Genomic DNA, 16,908 nt, shown 5'->3' on the forward strand with positions numbered 1-16,908 from the left:
AACCAAAATACAAATACAAGAGAAAAGGAAACTATCATCCTAAGGATCCCTTAGCAACAATATCAGATGATCTGGCCACGGGAGCGTACTTCCTTCGGATGCGTCGAATCTCAGACTCAAAAGATATCTTCATATGAGCTTTGCCAAGGACAAGTTGATCAACAATCTTCTTCCAAGCACCAGAAGGTTAAGGCATACCAGAGGAAGATGGACCCTCTGGCTCTCTCTGTCTCTTCACTGCTCGGTCTTCAAGAAGTTCAATAAGTGCATCCTTGTCTTTCGACTCAAGCTGTAATTCTTCATGGTTTCGGCTCAAAGCATGGAACCACTCTTCCCACATACCTTTCTCATGCTTCATCTTGGTGAGTACGTATTCCACCTCCTCAACATCTTGGTTAGGGAAGGTTGATGGCTCAGCCACAACCAAAGACATAGGTCTTTCACAAGCATACGACATCTTCGACTCCAAAGCTCTCTTCTTCACCCAAATAGTGTAAGCTCCCAAAGCTACACAGTTGCACGGACGAAGCTCAGATCCTCCTTTCCTATGCTCGTTATGCCAAGCATGTATCATCTTCTGCTTCAAATGTTGGGGATCTTTACCCTCTTGATTGAAAAGACCTTCTAACTGAGTGTTATTAGGTTTGTCTCTCAAGGGGAACCCAAGTTGACGACGAGCTAAAGCAGGATTGTAGTTGATTCCTCCTTGTGTACCAATGAGGGGAACATTAGAGAATTCACCATAACTATCAATAATATCCAAGCTACTCAATGCATAATCATACCAAACAATATCATCATTAGTGAGAGACATGAGTCTCTGAGACAACCGTAGACATTGTTTGTTCTCTAATCAGTGCATTTTGATGCACATTCTTCTATTATTGTACTTGGGCATTTATATAGTTTATTTTTCTTATTTTACTATTTTATTATGTTTTTAGATTTAAGTTCATGGTTGCCTTTAATCTATTTTCGTTTGCTATTTTCAGTTTTAGCGGTTATTTGATATCTATCCACTATTTGGATCATAAATTGAGCTACGGGATGCTGTTTTGCAAGTTCTGACATGCGTTGGAAAGCTAAGAGAAAGAGCTACAACTTTTATGTTAACGCAAAAAGATGATTCGGAGTGAAGATGTCTCAATTAATTGATTAAAGTTTCATACTTTAGGAAATATTTTCTTTTGGGCCATTTGTTGGGCCGAATTTAGGTTTTCCGGCCCAGTTTGAATTATTAGTGAAACCCTTATTCTGTTTAAAAGGGCAGCCACGATACTGTAGCAAATACACATTATTCATGATAACTTTTTGCTTTTGTGCGATCATGAAGAAGAACTAATCTCCTAGAGTCAATATGATGTAACCGAATTTCCAAGACTTTGAGGTTTTTATTCTATCAATTTAATTTCGTTCTCTTTCAATTCTATTCTATGAAATTGCATTTGCTTAATCTGTATTTTATGGAATGGTTTTGATTAAATTCGTATGATTGTATTCTTAACTATTAATCGCCATTTTCGTCGCTTTGTCGTTAAATTGGGTTTGTAAATCGTGTTTGCTTAATTCACGATTGTATTTATCCGTTTGCTTAATTCGGAATATAGGAATATAAATCTGTCATATATCTATTGTGCTTGTCAATCGAATTTGAATCGAATAGTGTAGGTGTCTAATTGGCTGCATTGTATGGTAAAACACTAGCTGGATTCTAATGTCTTGACTGATGTCATGACATGCTGTGAAGGTGTTTGTGTGACTGCATTGTAGGTTAGAATATCTAACTGTACTCTGATGTCTTGACTGATGTCATGACACACGTGAGTAGTTTACTGCAGGATTAGCTAATACAGGATTTATTGAATGTCAAATTGGATGTGGTGACATTCATCCCTGTCAGCAGATACTGAGGAATAGAATAGTTGGTGTTCTGTTAGAACTCAGTATTTATTTTCAGTCTGGTTATCAAGGAAATACCAGATCTGGCATAAGGCCTACTGTCTGAATGTCAAATTGGATGTTATGACATTCATCATTGACAGCATATACTGAACAATAGACAGAGTGGTGTTCTGCTACACTTCAGTATGTTTCTCAGTCTGTTCTACAAGAGGATAACAGAACTGACTGAAGGCTAAGTGTGTAAATGTCAAATTGGATGCTTTGACATTTATTAATGTAAGTTGTTACTGTAGAATGGACAGATTGGTCCAGTACAGTTCAGCAAATTTGTACAGTCTGTTTTAAAAAAAAAAACAGACTTAGCATATGGTCCTTGATGTCAAGCTGAATGTTGTGACATTCATTCCTGACAGCATATGCTATATTGTAGGTTGTTTAGTTTTTCTGTTTCAGCTTTTTCTCAGGCTATTCTTCAGGGATTCAACAGCTGAGAGAAAATCCAGGAAATCAACAACCAAGCTACATTTAATGAACCTAACAAATAGCCTATTTGTTAGTAACCTAGATGTGGAATTTAGGGAAACTCAGGTGACCTTAAATTCAGGAGAATACAAGTGCAAGGCCCAAGTACTGCAATATAAAAGGAAGTCATTCCTTCATTCAGAACTGGGGATTTTGAGGCGTGAAGATTTAGTGTGTCCATCATACTTCACTGCTGTATTTTTGCGAGTCTTGTATTAGACATATCTTGTAAACCAAGCTATTATCACGTAGATGATTGCTTTGGTATAGGGTGTTCATTGAGTTGTAAGTGTTATATCACTCTAAGCTTTTAAGCGTGAGTGCTGTGTATCTTGATTAAAGCTGTTAAGCACAATCAAGAGTTGTTTGAAGTGTGACTTCAAAATTGTCTTTAATATTGATTAAAGGTAGTAATCACTGAGGTGATTGAGGGGGAGTGAGTAGGAACTCTGATCTTAGTGTAAGATTGAAATTGCATCGGGTAGGGATTAAGTGAAGAGTTGTAAACGGGTGAGTTTAGCTTTGAATTAATACTACTAATAGTGGATTTCCTCCCTGGCTTGGTAGCCCCCAGACATAGGTCATGTTGGACTGAACTGGGTAAACAATTACTTGTGTTATTTACTGCACTTACTTTTAAGTTCTGCATAATTCTTGTCTGTGCAGAATTGGATGTCATAACAACCCGTGTGACATCGAAAGTCTGATAACTAGAATTTCAATTGGCATCAGAGCAGGCACCCTGCCTGTTAATTTCTGGGTGAGATCTAGGGAAGTTACTTTCTAGTACCATGGACAAAGATATAGGACACTCAAATAGACCACCCATGTTGGATGGCTCTAACTATGATGACTGGATGCCTCGTATGATAGCCTTCTTAAGGTCTCTAGATAGCAAAGTCTGGAGAGCTGTCAACAAAGGATGGGAACATCCAACAAAGACAGGTGAAGATGGAGTCAGTGTGCAAATTCCTAAAGAAGAGTGGGACAAGGAGCAAGAGGCATTAGCCCTTGGAAATTCTAAGGCCTTGAATGCATTGTTCAATGGAATCAGTAAGAACATCTTCAGGCTGATGAACCACTGTGAGCTAGCTAAGGAAGTTTGGGATACCCTCAAGATAACCCATGAAGGTACTTCCAAGGTGAAGATGTCCAAACTTCAGATGCTGACCACCAAGTTTGAAAATCTGAGGATGAAAGAGGATGAGACTATTCATGACTTTCACATGAATATTCTTGAAATTGCAAACACCTCTGGTGGACTAGGTGAGAAAATGGCTGAAGAGAAACTTGTAAGAAAGATTCTCAGGTCCTTGCCTAAGAGATTTACTATGAAGGTCACAGCCATAGAGGAGGCTCAAGACATCTGCAATATGAAGGTGGATGAGCTCATTGGTTCTCTCCAAACCTTTGAAATGGGCTTGTGTGAGAATGCTGAAAAGAAGAACAAAAGCGTAGCTTTTGTATCTAATACTGAAGAGGAGTCAGAAGCAGGATATATTGGAGGTGATGAAAGCATATCAGAAGTCATAGCCATGCTTGGGAGATGGTTCAACAAGTTCGTGAAGAAGATTGATCAAAGAGGTAGACCTAATGTTAAGAACATCTCGTCTGACATCAAGAAAAGATCAACTTCTGAAGAAAAGTTCAACCAAGGCAAGGGAATCCAGTGTCATGGTTGTGAAGGGTATGGACACATTAGAGCTGAATGCCCTACTTACCTCAAGATGCAAAAGAAGGGGCTAGCTATCACATGGTCTGAGGGAGATTCTAAAAGTGAATCTGAATGAGAATCTGCTAAACATGTCACTGCACTAACAAGTGTTTGTGCCACTGATGATGACTCAAGTGCAGATGAACTGATCTGTGATGAACTTGTTACAGCTTATAAGAAGCTATGTGTCACCAGTGCAGAAGTGCGTGTACAAGGAGAAAAGCAGAAGAAACTCATCAAGGAGCTGGAAGATGAGAGACAGAAGCATCTGACAGTCATAGAGGGTCTAAATGGTGAGATAACCCTGCTGACCTCCAAGCTGGATCAAATGGCTAAATCCATCAGAATGTTGAATAAAGGAACTGACACCTTGTAAGAGATCCTAAAGGTGGGACAGAAGTCTGGAACCACATCTGGTTTAGGCTTTGTGAAAAAATCCTCAACTGAACTCAAACGCCCAAAGGCTAAAGTTCAGAAATTCAAGCGGAGGTCACATCCAATGTCTCAACATCGGGGAACCAGGATGAATAATCATCAGAAGACGAAATTCCAGAAATGGAGATGTCATCACTGTGGTAGGCTTGGGCATATAAAAGCCTTCTGCTACAGGCTTCATGGTTACCCGAACCAAGCCCCTCATGTCAGGCCTAAGCATAAGACATATAGGCACTATGTCCCAATCAAGAAGCAACAATGGTATGCTAGGTTAGCTCACACAGCTCTAAGGGCTTCTACCAGAGAAGACTGGTACTTTGACAGTGGCTGCTCAAGACATATGACTGGTATGGAAAATCTATTGGTGGATATTCAACCTCACACTACCAGCTATGTGACCTTTGGTGATGGTGCTAAAGGAAAAATAAAAGGTGTGGGTAAGCTGGACTGCTCTGGAGTTCCAAAACTGAATAATGTGCTGTTAGTAAGAGGACTAACTGCAAACCTCATAAGCATAAGCCAGTTGTGTGATCAAGGGTTCTATGTTCAGTTTACTAAGGAGCTATGTATTGTGACAAATGGTGACAATCAGGAAGTTATGAGAGGATCCAGATCTAAAGATAACTGTTATCTGTGGGAACCTAAAGTCTCAAACTTCTCCACAATCTGCTCCTCAGCCAAGGAAGAACAGGAGGTGAAGCTGTGGCATAGACGCCTTGGACATCTCCACTTACGGGGAATGAAGAAGATCATATCCAAGGAAGCAGTCAGAGGAATTCCAAAGCTGCTTATTGATGAAGGAAGAGTCTGTGGAGAATTCCAGGTGGGCAAGCAAACCAAGATGTCACATCCGAAGCTGGGACGTCCTACAACTTCCAGAGTTCTGGAACTGTTGCACATGGACTTAATGGGACCTATGCAGGTTGAAAGTCTGGGTGGAAAGAGATATGCATACGTGGTGGTTGATGACCATTCCAGATACACGTGGATAAGCTTTATCAGAGAGAAGTCAGATACATTTGATGTCTTCAAAGACCTGTGCATCAGACTTCAAAGGGAAAAGGACAGCTGTGTTGTCCGAATTAGGAGCGATCATGGTACGGAGTTCAAAAATTCTAAGTTTGATGAGTTTTGCTCGTCTGAAGGAATAAGTCATGAGTTCTCCTCTCCTATAACTCCTCAGCAGAATGGGATAGTTGAAAGGAAAAATAGAACTATTCAAGAATCTGCCAGAGCCATGATTCATGCAAAGAAGCTCCCTATGCACTTTTGGGCTGAAGCTATGAATACCGCGTGCTATGTTCACAACAGAGTCACCTTGAGAAAAGGAACCTCCTCCACTCTGTATGAAATATAGAAAGGCAGAAAACCCACTGTGAAGTACTTTCATATCTTTGGAAGTAAATGCTACATTCTCACAGATCGTGAACAGAGAAGGAAACTGGATCCCAAAAGTGATGAGGGTATATTTCTAGGATACTCCACTAACAGCAGATCGTACAGAGTGTTCAACTACAGGACCAATGTCCTGATGGAATCCATAAATGTTATTGTGGATGATAAATAGGAAGGAATCGATGTCATAGAGGATGTTGAAACATTCCTTGACATTTCAACAGACATTCCAGTCAAGTCTGAAGAAGTACAGGAACCTCCTCCTGAATGTGAAGTTGATGCAACCACCAAAATGCCATCTATCAGAATTCAGAAAGACCACCCTAAGGATCTTATCATAGGGGATCCCAATAGTGGTGTGACTACCAGGTCAAGGGGAATAAGCTCAAATTCCTGTTTTGTATCCAAGGTTGAACCAAAGAATGTGAAAGAAGCCCTGATTGACGAATATTGGATCAATGCCATGCAAGAAGAACTTGAGCAGTTTAAAAGGAATGAAGTATGGGAGCTCGTTCCAAGACCTGAAGGGACCAACATCATTGGTACCAAGTGGATCTACAAAAACAAGTCTGATGAGAAAGGAGTAATTACTAGGAATAAAGCAAGACTAGTAGCTCAAGGATATACTCAAGTTGAAGGGGTTGATTTTGATGAGACGTTTGCACCCGTTGCTAGGCTTGAGTCCATCAGATTACTGTTAGGTGTAGCATGCATTCTGAAGTTTAAACTGTTCCAAATGGATGTGAAGAGTGCATTCTTGAACGGCTACTTGAATGAAGAAGTCTATGTGGAACAACCTAAAGGGTTCTGTGATCCTAACCAACCTAAGCATGTGTACAAGTTGAGGAAAACCTTGTATGGGTTGAAGCAAGCACCTAGAGCGTGGTATGAAAGGTTGACTGAATTTCTGACCTCAAATGGATATAGAAAAGATGGGATAGATAAAACCTTGTTTGTGAAGGATGAAGACGGCAAAATCATGATTGCTCAAATCTATGTGGATGATATAGTCTTCGGTGGAATGTCAGAACAAATGGTAAAACTTTTTGTTCACCAAATGCAATCTGAGTTTGAAATGAGTATGGTTGGGGAACTGACTTATTTTATTGGAATGCAAGTCAACCAAATGGAGGACTCTATGTTTCTCTCCCAAAGCAAGTATGCCAAAAACATAGTTAAGAAGTTTGGTATGGATAGTGCTAGGCATAAGAGAACTCCTGCTCCTACTCATCTAAAGTTAACCAAAGATGATGGAGGGCCTAGTGTTGATCAATGCTTGTATAGAAGCATGATAGGCAGTCTGCTATACCTAACTACAAGTAGACCTGACATTTCCTATGCAGTTGGAGTGTGTGCTAGATACCAAGCAGAGCCCAAAGTGAGCCACTTGAATCAAGTCAAAAGGATTCTCAAGTATATCAATGGGACTTGTGACTATGGGATGCTGTACTCACATGGTTCTGAGCCTGTACTATCTGGGTACTGTGATGCTGACTGGGCTGGGAGTGCTGATGACAGAAAAAGCACATCAGGAGGATGTTTCTTCTTGGGAGACAATCTCATATCTTGGTTCAGCAACAAGCAGAATTGTGTATCTCTGTCCACTGCAGAGGCTGAATACATAGCTGCTGGAAGCAGTTGTTCCCAACTGGTTTGGATGAAACAGATGCTCACTGAGTACAATGTCACTCAAAATGTCATGACGTTGTTCTGTGATAATCTCAGTGCCATCAATATTTCCAAGAATCCCATCCAACACAGCAGGACCAAACATATTGACATTAGACATCACTTCATCAGAGATCTGGTGGAAGACAAGGTGATTACCTTGGAACATGTAGCCACTGAACTCCAACTGGCTGACATATTTACAAAGGCTCTGGATGCTACTCAGTTTGAAAACTTAAGGGGCAAACTGGGAATATGTCTCTCTGAGAACTTATAGCAACCAATGATGTTTGGGATGTATTGTTTAATATCTCTGCCTATTAAACAATTGGAACTATGCTCTGATTGGTCAATAGATCATAGCTATGCCACTTGCAACAAGTGTGGCAACAAGATGTTAAGGAGATATCCTAACGTGAGGCGGCCTATGCACCTGCAGGAGTTCAAGGACATTGTTCATGCAGGAGTGGTTCTGGATGTCAGACACAAAGTCATGGCATCTGATATGGCGGTACCTACTGTAAAGCAAAAGTGGGTGATTACTTGATCAAAGCTGTGAAGCAAGATCAAGTGGGTGCTAACTTGGTTGAAACTGTGAAGTAAAACCAAGTCTGTAATTCTGTCAGTTATGTGTAATTCTGTTTAAGTTATGGTGGTTTTGTTATTTAAAGTGTTGCTTTGGCAACATTTTTGCCAAAAAGGGGGAGTAACAGACAGGTGATACCCCAGGACAACAGAGTATTTTGTTAAAACAGATATTCATGACAGAGTCAAGATTCCCTCCCCTGCAGCTGATGTGTGATGAAGTTTTTATTTAACTTCTATTTGTGTGCTTATGTGTGTGTGAAGTTTTATTTAACTTCCATGTGTGTGAGTGTGCTGCCACTCCGAGTGTATTAGCTACTTCTATTTCCTGCTAGATGTGTGATTTCCGCTGCTATGAACTCTGTTGTGGGATCAAAGTGTTTTAGCCAAAAATTTGCCAAAGGGGGAGTTTGTAGGTGTCTAATTGGCTGCTTTGTATGGTAAAACACTAGCTGGATTCTAATGTCTTGACTGATGTCATGACATGCTGTGAAGGTGTTTGTGTGACTGCATTGTAGGTTAGAATATCTAACTGTACTCTGATGTCTTGACTGATGTCATGACACACGTGAGTAGTTTACTGCAGGATTAGCTAATACAGGATTTATTGAATGTTAAATTGGATGTGGTGACATTCATCCTTGTCAGCAGATACTGAGGAATAAAACAGTTGGTGTTCTCTTAGAACTCAGTATTTATTTTCAGTCTGGTTATCAAGGAAATACCAGATCTGGCATAAGGCCTACTGTCTGAATGTCAAACTGGATGTTATGACATTCATCATTGACAGCATATACTGAACAATAGACAGAGTGGTGTTCTGCTACACTTCAGTATGTTTCTCAGTCTGTTCTTCAAGAGGATAACAGAACTGACTGAAGGCTAAGTGTGTAAATGTCAAATTGGATGCTTTGACATTTATTAATGTAAGCTGTTACTGTAGAATGGACAGATTGGTCCTGTACAGTTCAGCAAATTTGTACAGTCTGTTTTAAAAAAAAACAGACTTAGCATATGGTCCTTGATGTCAAGCTGAATGTTGTGACATTCATTCCTGACAGCATATGCTATATTGTAGGTTGTTTAGTTTTTCTGTTTCAGCTTTTTCTCAGGCTATTCTTCAGGGATTCAACAGCTGAGAGAAAATCCAGGAAATCAACAACCAAGCTACATTTAATGAACCTAACAAATAGCCTATTTGTTAGTAACCTAGATATGGAATTTAGGGAAACTCGGGTGACCTTAAATTCAGGAGAATACAAGTGCAAGGCCCAAGTACTGCAATATAAAAGGAAGTCATTCCTTCATTCAGAACTGGGGATTTTGAGGCGTGAAGATTTAGTGTGTCCATCATACTTCACTGCTGTATTTTTGCGAGTCTTGTATTAGACATATCTTGTAAACCAAGCTATTATCACGTAGATGATTGCTTTGGTATAGGGTGTTCATTGAGTTGTAAGTGTTATGTCACTCTAAGCTTTTAAGCGTTAGTGCTGTGTATCTTGATTAAAGTTGTTAAGCACAATCAAGAGTTGTTTGAAGTGTGACTTCAAAATTGTCTTTAATATTGATTAAAGGTAGTAATCACTGAGGTGATTGAGGGGGAGTGAGTAGGAACTCTGATCTTAGTGTAAGATTGAAATTGCATTGGGTAGGGATTAAGTGAAGAGTTGTAAACGGGTGAGTTTAGCTTTGAATTAATACTACTAATAGTGGATTTCCTCCCTGGCTTGGTAGCCCCCAGACGTAGGTCATGTTGGACTGAACTGGGTAAACAATTACTTGTGTTATTTACTGCACTTACTTTTAAGTTCTGCATAATTCTTGTCTGTGCAGAATTGGATGTCATAACAACCCGTGTGACATCGAAAGTCTGATAACTAGAATTTCAAATAGAGATCGAAGTTGCTTAGGGAATTGGTAGGTAAAAACCAATGATTAGTCGAAAACCGAAAACAATAGATTGACTTATTTTATAATCTCTTATTTGAATCACTTCTTTTTCTTTGTTTTCTAAATCGACCACTAAAACATAACCCCCCTTAAATCGATTTCATTAGGTTAAGAATAATACAAGAATCCTTGCGATACGATACTCCAGGTGTCACTTCCCCTTTACTATATTTTATTACTCATTTTTGACTTGTGTGCGACAGCGGATCAAATTGGCGCCGTTGTCGGAGATTCTTGTAGATTTTAACCATTATTATAGTCTAACTATTATTATAGTCTTAGGTGTTGTGTTTTAACATTTTTTTACCCTAACTTTTTTGTGTTCTGGTGTTTTTTGCGTTTTAGGATATAAAAAATCTGTTTTTTAAGAAAATCGTCTCAAATTATTCCGATTCTTTGTCGATTAACTAGGAAAAAATCAAGGATCAAAAGCCTCTATTTAGGGACTAAATGGTGGATGTCATCCTAAAAATCCGAAATTCCTTATTTTTCTATTTTTTATGATTTTTTTTCTGTTTTGATAGTTTCATAAAATTCCGATAAAATTCTCAAAAATTTTAATTGACGTTATTAGATTAATTTTTGTGGTTTTGTATTTTTTTCCTTTTATTTCAATAGTTTTTTTTACGTATTTCAATTGTTTGTTCTTAATAGGGACATTGTCGGTATTTTCCTATTTGTTGCTGCATTGTTGAATTAGTTATGTGTTTTCTCATTATTTGTTGATTTTTTTCTATTGAGTTTAATATGGCTGACCAAAGAACTCTGAGAGAACTTGCTGCTCCTGATATGAATTACAATGGTTTATGTATTGAATATGCTGATGTTACTATTCCTTTTGAGTTGAAATCTGGTTTAATACACTTGTTGCCAAGGTTTAATGGTCTTGCAGGTGAGAATCCGCATAAGCATCTTAAGGAACTTCAGGTTGTTTGCTCTACACCATTGAGACCTGAAGGAATCACCAAAGATCACATTAAGCTGAGAGCCTTCCCGTTTTCACTACAGGGTGCTGCCAAGGATTGGTTATATTATCTTGAGCCGAATTCTGTCACGACTTGGAATGATTTGAAGAGAGTCTTCCTAGAGAGATACTTTTCTGCCTCTAGGGTTGCATCAATCCGAAAAGATATATGTGGTATTAGATAGGGAAATGAGTCATTGGCTGAGTATTGGGAGAGATTCAAACAATTAGTATCCAGCTGCCCTCAACATCAAATTACCGAACAACTGCTTATTCAGTATTTCCATGAGGGATTGTTACCAATGGATAGAAACATTCTTGATGCTGCTAGTGGTGGAGCACTTGTCGATAAAACTCCAGTTGCTGCCAAAGCTCTGATTGAGAACATGTCACTTAATTCCTAACAATTCACAACCAGAAATAATTATATGGTCCAAACAAAAGGTATGAATGACATTCAGGTTTCCTCTTCCAACAAGGCTTTAGAAACCAGAATTGAAGAGCTTACTTCTTTAGTGAAACAAATGGCAGTGAGTAAACCTCAAACAGTAAAGTTGTGTGGTATTTGTACTTCTACTGAACATCCAACTGACACATGTCCTATTCTTCAAGATGAGTCAGTCACTCAGTTGCCTCAAGCATATGCAGCTAACTTTTTCAACCAAAGCAACAATCAGAAAGGGTACAACATTCCTGACTTGTCCACCAACAAACATCACCCAAATTGGAGGAACCATCCAAACCTTCGATATGGAAACCAGCAACCCACCCAACAACAATTATTCACACCCCTGCCACATACCACTCCCCAAGTCTCCACCTCTGCACCTTTCGGACCTTCATTAGAGGATCTTGTCAAACAAATGGTTGTTAACAATCTCCAATTTCATCAACGAACAGATTCCAGTATTCAGACTTTGCAGACACAGATTGGATAGCTTGCCACGTCGATGAATGCCATGCAGCAAGCCCAAGGATCAAACCAAATTCCTTCCCAAACAGTTGTGAATCCTAAAGGCCCTAATGCTAATGTGAGTGCAATTTCCTTGAGATCCAAGACGGTAACAAAACCAGCCCCAGAAAAAAATAAAAAAATTCTTGAGGTAACATCTGAACCTTCTTCCGTTGTGATAGAAGTTGAACCCTCTGTTGCGGTAGAAACTGAAAAAGAAAAAGAGAAGGAGTATGTGCCACCAGTTCCCTTCCCACATAGAATACTGAAAAATAAAAGGACTGATGATGGAGACAAGGAGAGAAAGATTTTAGATGTATTCAGAAAAGTGACGGTAAATATTCCGCTTGATGTTATTAAGCAGGTTCCAAAGTATGCAAAATTTCTAAAAGACTTGTGCACAAGTAAGAAAAGGTTGAAGGGCAGTGAGAGAGTAAATTTGGGACGAAACATTTCAGCCCTTATCCAGCCTAAACATTCACCTGAAAAAGCTACTATTTCATCCTTTAATCAGGCCATACCTCAAAAGTGCAAGGATCCAAGAACTTTTTATATTCCATGTACCATTAGGGATAGTAAATTCAACAATTGCATGCTTGATTTGGGAGCAGGCATTAATGTTATGCCTACTTTTGTTTATAATAACCTTGATCTTGGTCCTTTACAGCATACAGGTTTAATCATTCAACTAGCGAACAGAAGTAAGGCTCGCCCTATTGGAGTAGTGGAAGATGTGCTTGTTCAAGTTAATGACTTGATTTTTCTTGCAGATTTCTACATTCTGGACATGTATGGAGAAACAAATTCAAGCAGATCGCCTATCATTTTAGGCAGACCGCTCATGAAAACGGCAAAAACAAAAATTGATGTCGACGATGGAACCATGTCCATGGAATTTGGTGACATTATTGCAAAATTTAACATTTTCGATGCCATGAAACATCCCTTGGAGGAGCATTCTGTTTTTCATATTGAATTGATCTCTGAGTTGGTTGATGACACTTTTTCTGAATTGTTTTCACTTGATTTTCCATCTCTATCTGGGTTTGATGATGTTTATTCATGTGATGATTGTATTGACACTAACCTTTGTGTTGTTTGTGCTGAGATTGATGCTGCCTTGCAGGGTGATAGTATAAACGAAGTTGTTTATGTGGCTGAAGCTCTTGACATTCCGGCTGCCCCAAACATACCATGCATTAAACAACCACATTCTTTAGAGCCTAAACCACTTCCCGAGGATTCATATTATTCATCAAAGCTTCAACTTAATCAGAAATATAAGAAGGGAACTGGACGGACCTTGGCTGACACTCGTGATATTAGCTCTTCCATATGTATGCATAGGATCTCACTTAAAGATGAAACAAAAGTAGTGAGGCAGCCCCGTAATCCTTTAATTCTTGATGTTGTGAAAAAGGAGATCACTTTCACGTGGCCATTCAACACTTTTACTTATCGAAGATACTTTTTTGATCCTGGAATACAAGACAAATGCACTAATCAAAATTTCAAGATCAATGGACATTCCCCAAAGCTACTCCATGAGAACCCGACTTTGGAAGAAGAAACTGTAGAAAAGGTCTCTTTGGGGAAGGCTGCTTATGCGGTCATTTATCCGCCTTGACTCCTCAGGTGTGTTATTTCCTTTCTCTCACTCTTATTTTATATTTATGCTCTTTCATTGAGGACAATGTATGTTTTAAGTGTGGGGGAGAGAACCATTTATTTGTTTTGTTTTCTTTGTTTTGTTTTCATTTTTTCTCTGTTTTGGTTTTTGTTTGCTTTCTTAAAAAAAAATAAAAAAATTGCATGCTTTTTCCTTTGGTTTTTGAGTTACAATTATGAGTATTTTTCTTAGTTCTCTTGACTAAAGTCTTGTGGTGTGATGTGAAAAATTTGCTGTGCATTTTTAGTATGATAGGTATGACTAAACTCTAAATTGTATATCTTTAGCAGTAGATCCTTAACCCTGGTGAGCTTTGAGCCTTATATGGATAACATATAAAAATCCATCTCTTTCTTTCTTGTGTGATTCACTCATGTCTATTAGTCTCTAGAACTTGAATTGACTCTTCTTGATGCTGTTGTTTACTTGTGCACACTGATATGATAAAGGCAATTTTGTTTTTGTTTTTCTTTTGTTTTTTAGCCATTTAGCCAAAAAGTCAACCCTGAAATAATTTCATCCCTTGTTTGAAACCCCATTGAGCCTATTCTCCCTTTTTTGTTTAAAACTCATTACAAGCCGAGAAGTGAAAAACAATGTTATCACCCTATTCAAAGTGTTGAAATAGTCTTGTTTGGAGTTGTGTGGGGTTGAATAATTATGTTTATAATATTTCATAAGTTGGAAGAAAAATAAAAAAAAATAGAAAAAAAAGGAATGAAAAAATAGAAGGATAAGAGGAAGAAAAAAATAGACGGCTAAGAGGAAGAAAAAAAGCAATTATGTTTGTAATATTTTAATACATGTCAATACATACTCCTTAAAAAAAATGAATAAAAAAAGGAAGGAGAAGAGAAAACAATTGCTATAGAGTTTTTTAAGTGAATGAAATATTTTGTAAATTCAACTCCTGCAGTTTCTTTCAAGTCTCTTTTATCTCTTTGAATTTTAGCCTAATACCCCTTAGGATTTATCTCACCCTTACCTTGGCCACGTTACAACCAAATAAAAGTCCTTTTGATCTTTGTGTGCATGTATTTCAACTGTGGATGTTAGAGTCCTTTCAAGCTTATGGTAGTACTAATTTTCATGTTGTGCTTTAAGTATAAACAGTTAATCTAAACACTTGAGAGTTGAGTGAATTATATCCTGTGAGGATCTTACTGCTGTTGATGTACTTTTTGGTAATCTGTTTTTCTATCTGCTTTGAATGTCACAAAAAGTTGCTTACTAACACCATATTCTTGAAGCTTAGACTTAGAATAATGCTTATACCTTGTATCTTGAAAACTTTTGGAAGTGCATGCTCTGTTTTCTTTCCTTTTGTTTTGAAATTGTAATTTTGCTCGGAATGCAAAAGTTCAAGTGTAGGGGTATTTGATCAGTGCATTTTGATGCACATTCTTCTATTATTGTACTTGGGCATTTATCTAGTTTATTTTGCTTATTTTACTATTTTATTATGTTTTTAGATTTAAGTTCGTGGTTGCCTTTAATCTATTTTCGTTTGCTATTTTCAGTTTTAGCGGTTATTTGATATCTATCAATTGTTCAAATCATAATTTGAGATACGGGATGCCGTTTTTCAAGTTCTGACATGCATTGGAAAGCTAAGAGAAAGAGCACAACTTTTATGTTGAAGAAAAAAGTTGATTCGGAGTGCAGACGTCTCAATTAATTCGTTAAAGTTTCGTACTTTAGGAAATATTTTCTTTTGGGCCATTTGTTGGGTCGAATTTAGGTTTTCTGGCCCAGTTTGAATTATTAGTGAAACCCTTATTCTGTTTAAAAGGGAAGCCGCGGTACTGTAGCAAATACACATTATTCACGATAACTTTTTACTTTTGTGCGATCATGAAGAGGAACTAATCTCCTAGAGTCAATATGCTGTAACCGAATTTCCAAGGCTTTGAGGTTTTTATTCTATCAATTTAATTTCGTTCTCTTTCAATTTTATTCTATGAAATTTCATTTGCTTAATCTGTATTTTGTGGAATGGTTTTGATTAAATTCGTATGATTGCATTCCTAACTATTAATCGCCGTTTTCGTCGCTTTTTTGTTAAATTGCGTTTGTAAATCGTGTTTGCTTAATTCACGATTGTATTTATCCGTTTGCTTAATTCGGAATATAGGAATATAAATCTGTCATATATCTATTGCGCTTGTCAATCGAATTTGAATTGAATAGAGATCGAAGCCGCTTAGGGAATTGGTAGGTAAAAACCAATGATTAGCCGGAAACCGAAAATAGTAGATTGGCTTATCTTATAATCACTTATTTTAATCACTTTTTTTGCTTTGTTTTCTAAATCGACCACTAAAACATAACCGACCCCTTAAATCGATTTCATTAGGTTAAGAATAATACAAGAACCCTTGCGATACGATACTCGAGGTGTCGCTTCCCGTTTATTATATTTTGTTACTCGTTTTTGACTTGTGTGCGACAGCGGATCTTTCTCCAAGAAAGCAGGCGTCTGAGGCAAGTGAGAAATAAACCAGTTGTACAGGAGAGGAACACAACACACAATAGTTCCACCACCTTTAGAATTCCTTAAATGCAAAGAGAAATACATGTCACCCAACAGAGTAGGAACAAGATTTCCAATTAAGAAAATTCTAATGGCGTTAACATCCATAAAATTGTCAATGTTAGGGAACAAAGCTAGACCATAGATGAGCAATACAAATATGGCCTTAAAAGCATCCACACTACCAGCTTGAGCAAAGACAGTAGCTTTACCGACGAGGAACTCAGAAGTCAACCCCATAGTACCTCCTTTCTTCACCAAATTAGCTTCAATCCCAGATTTATTCAAATGAAGAGCTTCAACTATGATATGAGATATGGTAATCTCCTCCAATCCACTAAAGGGTGTTTTGTCAGATATGTGTATTCCCAAGAGATGGGCGTACTCCTCTAACGTAGGCATAAGCTGATAATCATGAAAAGTGAAGCATCGGTAGAGATGGGAATAAAACTAAACCAAAACACTCAGAAGTCCTTCAACCACATCAGTAGATAACACAGACAAGAGCTTCCCATGACGTTGCTTGAAGTTCGAGGGATATAATACAAAAGATGACAACTTCCTTAGCTCTTTCAAATCAGGACATCTGAAACTATACTTCTTAGTGTTCATTCAT

The 16,908-nt window shown here is 38.1% G+C and overlaps 1 protein-coding gene across 1 annotated transcript; it reads left to right on the forward strand.

The window, feature by feature from the left end:
- The first annotated feature begins 12,088 nt into the window (after positions 1–12,088).
- On the forward strand, positions 12,089–15,355 carry LOC127136623 (uncharacterized). The gene is made up of 2 exons (XM_051063159.1): positions 12,089–12,879; positions 15,280–15,355. The coding sequence occupies exons 1-2, from the start codon at positions 12,089–12,091 to the stop codon at positions 15,353–15,355; spliced, it is 867 nt and encodes a 288-aa protein (XP_050919116.1).
- Positions 15,356–16,908: the final 1,553 nt, after the last annotated feature.

The sequence above is a fragment of the Lathyrus oleraceus genome, chromosome 4 (assembly GCF_024323335.1).
Source record: "Lathyrus oleraceus cultivar Zhongwan6 chromosome 4, CAAS_Psat_ZW6_1.0, whole genome shotgun sequence".
Taxonomy (NCBI): domain Eukaryota; kingdom Viridiplantae; phylum Streptophyta; class Magnoliopsida; order Fabales; family Fabaceae; genus Lathyrus; species Lathyrus oleraceus.